Source organism: Epinephelus moara, chromosome 7 (genome assembly GCF_006386435.1).
Source record: "Epinephelus moara isolate mb chromosome 7, YSFRI_EMoa_1.0, whole genome shotgun sequence".
NCBI classification, from domain to species: domain Eukaryota; kingdom Metazoa; phylum Chordata; class Actinopteri; order Perciformes; family Serranidae; genus Epinephelus; species Epinephelus moara.
Window position 1 is genome coordinate 42,084,506 of NC_065512.1, and position 7,085 is coordinate 42,091,590.

The window sequence follows — 7,085 nt, forward strand, 5'->3', positions numbered from 1 at the left end:
CCTGCCCTCCTCCCTTTACTCCTCCTCCCCTTACTATAAAACCATTCTGTCTGCAGTTATCAAACTGATAGCGAGTAGGTTGGATCAGAGCAGAGAGAGTAGTAGAGCAGAGAGAATAGCTAGTAATTTGTCGAATTGTATTGTTAGCATAGTGTATTTTAGTGTAGGTTTACAGTTAGTAGTGTGTTTATAGTATTTAGGTTAGTTGGTCAAGGAGAAGCGCCGAGGCTCGGGAGTATATGTGCGGGGCGGCGAGGGAGGGATGTGGAGGGCCGCTGCGCCGTGACAGAGAGCCGAGCCTCGGGGGTATATGTGCGGGGCCGCAAGGGAGGGAGGGGTGGATGGATGCGGTGGGCTGCTGTGCGGTGAGCCCAGGCTCCCAGAGAGGGATAAAATAAGTCAAAGTGTGGAGAAGGGGACCGACTGAGCTCCGACCGCCTTCCCTTCTGCCTTCCCTTCTGCCCGTGTGACACAGTTAGGGGGGGGTTTCCAAGCCACCATCGGCACAATGAAAGCCCTCTCTCCTCTCCCCGCAACGAGGCACAGTCTTCACTCCGCCTCCTTCCTCAGCCGCTCGCCTGTCGTCCCCCCCCCCCTATCTTTTCTGAATTTTTTTAAATCAAGCTGTGGGCGGAGTAATGCCCAGAGAGGGGGGTTTAGTTCCCCTTTAATACTGTGATGCATCTTGACATTTTGGTTTGTATAGGCTATATTTAATTTGTGATTTCCAACTGCTCTTGTCATCTGTCATCACCCCTAAAAATCATCTGCATTTGGGTTTTTTTACTGTTATGGTTTTCTTTTGTTTTGTTTTTAAACTAAGCCCTGGGTGTGCGTGCTTGCTACTTTGCACGCCAGGAGTAACTTCCCTTGGATGAGAATTGAGTGTTGCACCGCATGTGGTGTTGTCTCTGTAGAGGAATTTAACGCAGTGTAGGATTTAAAGCTGCACCGGAAAGACTGATCTTCATCAGCTAACCTATCAATCTTTGGTTAACTATTGTTTTTTTTTTGTATTGTAACTAGATATTCCTTGTTATTGTTTACAGATTTTGTAATCTTTCATTCATTTATTATTTTCTGTAGATTTCGTGTTTAGTTATTTAGTTGTTGTTTTTTTGTGTAGAATTTGTTTTTCTTTCCTTCATTTTTTGTTTTGTTTATTGGGTTAACTGTGTGAGTGTGTGTGTGAGTGGTAGTTAAAAGCCCAATCAACCTTGGTGGTGACCTTCTGGGCCCAGTATAGTGTGGTGTCGGGGCAGTTTATTTTAATTTTTTTCTTGCCCCTTTGACCTGACTAACAGTTTGATTTCTTTCTCTTTGGACAGGAGCTGTTGGGCCGGGGTGTGCGAGTGACTGACTGATCCCCGCGGTGGTGGTCCCTTCACTTCCTGTACAGTAGTGCACTTGAGTGTCATTCAACGGTGTAGTTTTTTTTCTTCACGTGTGGTGTGTAGCGTCAGGACCCTTCCCCTTCCCCTCAGTTAGTCATCTCTGCCTGGTGAGCCCTCAGCCCTGTGCCAATTTGCTGCACTTTATTAGCAAACTTAACCAAACCACTAGGAGGCCTTAAGGGATTGTGCAATATTCGGCCACTTATTATTATATTCTTTGTTTGCCTCACCACCAAGCGATTTTGTCCAAGGTTGGGAATTTTAAAGTGTTGTTAATAAAACTTTCTTGTGTATAAATTTATCTTGGAATCACGTCAGTCTCTTGTGTTGTTCGGACCTGTGTGACCTTATTGTCAGATCTAGAGTGTTGGTCCCCTCTAATAGATTTCCTGGGGGTGAAATTCCCCTAGGTGGCGTTGTTGGACACTGGTTAACTAACAAAAGTAAATCTAACCCTCGTAGCTTTGCCACACAAGCAAATGTTTCCTCTAAGGAGTTTTTGTAAATCGAAATGAGAAATAAAGTTTAACAAAAAAAAAAAAAAAAAGACCGTATAGGTTCTTTCGAGATGAGCCAGGCCTGCGCAGATTCGATCACCGGCGATCGGCGCACAATGCATGCCGGTTAGTTTTGTGTCCGACTTCATCCCGACTCCCGGCTCTGAGGTATTACAAAAGTGGATGCCGATAAAGCCGCGAGAGCGAGGCGGCCGCAGTTTTTAGAGCCAGACACTGCAGTTGCTCTCCACCGACTGCACCGCCTGGCTCTCACCTGATCTAACAGCTGATTGGTTAAGATGCCGACTCAACAATATGACGTTTTAGATAAACTACTCATTTGTGTTGAATTTTAGAGATTAAGATTGTATTTGTCTGACCTGAAGGTTTATTCTGTGAACAGAAAACATGTTGTGTGACTGATGGTGAAAACAAACTGATATAGGCCCTATGGGTCTAATCACTTTTTTAATGAATTGACATCATTCCAGACAGGATGTTAGTGTGTCTGTGACTTCCTGCCAGACTGAAGGCTGCTGGAAACTGTCGGGAAATTGTTCGACTCCACCGCAGCTTTTTGTCACCGCCCCCCGCTGCGGCCGCCTGCTCTCGTCTACTTTTCAGGCGAGGGGCAACAATTTTTAAAACATGTCGATGGTTTTTGGTTTCATATTCCTTCTAAAATATTTGAAAAATGTGGTGGGATGGATTTTCTGTTAAGATGTGACTTCTGTATTACCAAGCTACCAGTTAAGTTGTCCAAGTTTCATCAGCAGGTCCTCCTGTACTGGAAACTAATTTATAGTCATAACTTTACCCCACACTCTGTTCCCATCTGGAACAACAGATGTATCTTGTCTAGAAGAAAATCCTTGTTTTTTGATGACTGGGTGGAGAGAGGTATTTTGTCGATTTTGCACTTAATGGATTCAAGAGGAAACTTTCTTGACTATGATGATTTTGTTAATAAATTTAATTTGAAGTGTACTAAACAGCAACACTCAGTGGTGATCAAAGCGATTCCACAAGCTATGGTGAACATGGTAAAAGGAATGTTGCTTTGTGAGAATAGAATACCCATGATGCCGGCACTCTTTATAGACGATATTAATTTCATAGATAAAAAATGTACGAACAAAATCATACGAGGTGTCCTCACGTCTAATCTCTTCCCTTTATCATTAAAAAGGAAAAATCTGTTAAAAGATTATCCTGAAGAGAGTATAGTCAGAATTAGAACCGGATACCTCACTCTACCCATATCACCAAAAGCTAAAGAAACACATTTTAAAACCTTAAATGATATCTATCCTTGTAATGAGTTTCTGAGACAAAGATTCAACATCGATAAAAACAACTGTACTTTTTGTGACTCTTACACTGAGACGTTAGAACACTTGTTTTTTAGCTGTACTTATACCAGAGTGTTTTGGGAAGCTTTCCAAGACTGGATATCTGAAAAGGACAATCAATCGCCCAAGCTGGAATACAAAGACATTAAGTATGGAGTCATAATACAAAACAAAAAACAGGAAATGATGTATAACAGTTTAATTATTATTGCAAAACAATTTATCCACAGATGCAGATTCATGAAGAACCACCCACTGTTCTTAGTTTATATGAATTAGATAGCAAACTTTAAAAAAACACTGAAATGTATTAAAACCAAACAAGCCTTGATTGTTTATGACAACTTGAATGTATTCATTTCTGTTTAGACCTCTGACTTCTATTTCAGTTATTTATTTTATTTTATTATTGATATATGTGCTGTTACAAATATGCTGTAAATGCTCAGTCTGGAAAACTATATGTTTATATTGAAAGTTTTGAATGTAATGCCAGACTTTGTGTAATAAAGTTGGGGGGAAAAAAAACATACTGAAAAAAAAAAACTTTTCAGGCGAGGCGCAGTTCATCTCGAACGAGCCTATTATGTCCTTAAGTCCTCTTGGAAGCCAATAGCATGACAGGGAGGGCGTGTTCAAACAGAGATATTGGATGAAGGGAGATTGAACAGAGGCTTTGTGGATGTCTGTGTATGCGGATCGAGAAGCAGGTGGAATGAAAATACATTCTACCTATTATTGCAGCCTATTGCTGCACAAAACTTGGGCATTTTTTATTTATTACTAGCGGTAAATAACTGTAAGCTAACTGTGATTTTACCGCCTGTTTATCAAGATCACGAGATCTCGCGAGAACTTGTTTTCTGAGACGGACAGGGCTCAAACAAAGTTAACTTTCTCTTGATCTGTGCGGATGAAAAATGCAGCTTTAGTGTCAGAATATTGGGAAGATGTGTGGCTTGTGGTAAATGGACCCAATATTTACTTTAGTGACTACAGGGCGAAAGAATTGACCATAAATTGTGATCACGTTCATTTTCCTCATTGACGACAATACATTCAGAGCTGCCGCAAGTATCCTACAGGGGCGTGGCGCTGACGTCACTGAATCAGGAAGTGAGCTGAGTTGGGTATCTCGCTTCATCCAATATCTGTGGTTCAAATCGAACGGGGGTTGACCGGGTACGGCAGTTGTTGCATGCTGGGAAGTTGAGAGGTCTTGACCCGATCACCATCCGTCGACTCGAATCGTCTGTCTGCGGTGTGATCCCTAACTGAAAATGGCTGATCTCCAGGTGCGTGTGGACTTAGTTAGCAACATGTTGGCATTTCAGAGCTCGTGCATATTCAGCGCGTACCGTTAAAGAAGCGAGAGAAAGCCGTTAGCCTGTGCTATGGGTTTAGCTAACCAGAGGGCAGGGAGCCACGGGGCAGGTTGCTTTGTCTTGTGAGTACATGCTTAACAAACAACATAGTGTTGTCTCTTACACACTGATGCAACAGTTGCACTCTGGGGTATTGTGAGCTGTTGACGTGTGAAGTTTCTCTGGTCATTAGGTAGCTAGGTCGTTACAACAGACATGATGGTGGAGATTGCTGGGACTTGCAGTTCACCGTTATCCTTCCCTCCGCGAAGACAGCTGTACGCGAGCGTTTAATACAACAGTTGTTGCCGAGTGTTTACGTTGTATGTCTCTGGTTTGTATCGTCTGTCAGTAGATGGACTGTGAACGGGCGGTAATATTTCACAAGTGTCTCACTTGTGAAATATTTAGCTAGTAGGCTAGTGAAATTGGAATCATAGACCTATGATACAGAATCAGCATGGCTGCTCATTCATAGCTCTGCCCGTTCACATGTTGAAGGGTTGAGTATTAGAGACTAAGGGAAAGTTCATCAACTCACATGCCCTGCCTCACAATCACATCTGTCAGGTGACCATTAACTACGAGAGTTTGGGAGTGTTGCAATACTGCAGGCATTCAGTCCTTTACTCCCTGTCCTTTGACCTACAGCCATCCAGCAGGCGGTGCAGTTCGAGGGTGGGGAGGGACTCTGACCCTGTTGCATGTTGTTTTCTGTTTTAGATGTACAAGGTGTCCTCATAGACATTTTGGCAAATACTTTTATCTATTTATTTATTTATTTACATTTGCAGTACATATTTATACAGTAATACAAACTTTCCAGTGCAGATAAGTCTGTTTCATGTAGTGTTTCATAGTCTATAGCCTATTTATTCATAACATCCTCTGTAGTGTTTGTAGCAATAAGCAGATCAACGGGATGATCTTTAGCGTAAATTCAAACTTGTAGAACATAATTTAACTGGGACTTTATAGTATCTTAACTCGTTGTCCCCTCTGGCCCAGTTGGCACAGACTGGCACAGCTAGTGGGGTTTTGTTGAGTTAGGAGGGGTCCAAATGAATCAATGAGCATATTGTACTAGTAGGATTTTGGCTCTTTTTAGTTACACTGCAGTTATCTTCAGTATTCTATGATAAACGTAATTATGCTAATGTGTACAGTTTCCTTTGAGGTTCTAGTGAATGCATTAGTCATAGTTGAAGTTTGAAAAACAAGAGTTTGGGGTAAGATAAACATCTATGATTTTCTTTTCTCTCTGAAGTACCAGTCTGAAACATGACACATAATGCAGTTAAAGGTGCTGACACGCCAATGTTGGGCCGTAGGTGAGCGTCTGTCGCCCTAGTTTATGCGGTGTGTCCCGCACCGTGGGCACTAGTCGGACCCCTGTTGGCGGCTTTTCGGCCGAGTGAGCATGTTGAATCGGCGGCGGAGCTTGTCGGTGAGAGAGATCACTATGATTGGCTGTTCAGGTTTTATTTCCTCACCTCTGTAGCGAGTGAATCTGCCTGTAGTAGGGATGTCAGTTTCGGCTAATTTTGCTTTTGGTAACCAACACCCATTAACCTACAACTAACCGGTTAAAAAAATGCAAAATGGGCTGTCCCAAATACCATTTTTTAACATTCGGACCTTCGGCAGAATTTATAACGAATATTCGTATATTCGTTATTATTCTGTTATAAATAGGCTAGACTCCGGGGTTCTTTCAGACCTAATTGTATTGCGGAGTTTTGCGCAGCGGTCACCGGATCTTTGCTCTCAAACCACAAACAAATGTGATGGCACAACAGTCTCCTTCAGTACATTATTCTATGCTTTCTTTTGATTTTCACATTGGCTAGTCATCCTGTTTAATTTGTCTTCTGATTAAATCGGAACCGTTGAAACAAGTTGTAGGAAGCCTCTGCAAGCAATTGGTTGCTGGCAGACACTCTGTGCTGCAATAAAATAGCTAATCAGTGGTGCCGTGCACTGTAGAGCCGATGCGCTGCTGGTTCTGCCGGCCTGAATAGAATATAATGTCTATAGCCTACTGTTGTGTACAGCCTTTATAGACTGAGCTGAGTAGTGGTGCGTGGGTCGACCCCTAACCCGCGGGACTCGCAAATGGACCTGCGGGTCGGGCAGCAGTGATCATCTGTTAAATCGGTCTGTAAATGATATTTTGACATTTTTCTTATAATCATTAGGCTATTACTGTCATGGTAGGGCTGGACAATTAATCAAATTTTAATCATGATTTCGATTTTGGCTTCTCACGATCATAAAAACATTATAATCGAAGAAAAACGATTAATGCGCCGCATGGCGCGGCGTGTACAGTCAGGTCCATAAATATTTGGACAATGATACAGTTGTCGTCATTTTGGCTCTGTACACCACCACCACAATGGGTTTTAAATGAAACAATGAATACCTGCTTAAAGTGCAGACTCTCAGCTTTCATTTAAGGCTTTTTTCAAAAATGTA

General features: G+C 42.3%; 2 protein-coding genes across 4 annotated transcripts in view; both read left to right on the forward strand.

Moving 5' to 3' along the window:
- LOC126392755 (UPF0538 protein C2orf76 homolog) overlaps positions 1 to 3,682 on the forward strand; it is a 53,564-nt gene extending 49,882 nt beyond the window's left edge. For 2 of the 3 annotated variants that reach the window (XM_050048368.1, XM_050048365.1), the window contains one exon: positions 1,329 to 1,695. In XM_050048368.1, coding sequence (XP_049904325.1) covers positions 1,329 to 1,360 — 32 coding nt within the window. In that variant the 3' untranslated portion in view covers positions 1,361 to 1,695. Of the gene's footprint in view, positions 1 to 1,328 lie in introns of all 3 variants that reach the window. The other variant, XM_050048364.1, reaches the window with a different exon arrangement.
- Positions 3,683 to 4,373: 691 nt separating this feature from the next.
- The window catches only part of LOC126392764 (acyl-CoA-binding protein-like), a 46,664-nt gene continuing 43,952 nt past the window's right edge, over positions 4,374 to 7,085 (forward strand). Inside the window, exon 1 of the mRNA XM_050048380.1 lies at positions 4,374 to 4,538. Within this exon, the coding sequence (XP_049904337.1) occupies positions 4,524 to 4,538 (15 nt within the window). The 5' untranslated portion in view covers positions 4,374 to 4,523. The remainder of the gene's footprint in view (positions 4,539 to 7,085) is intronic.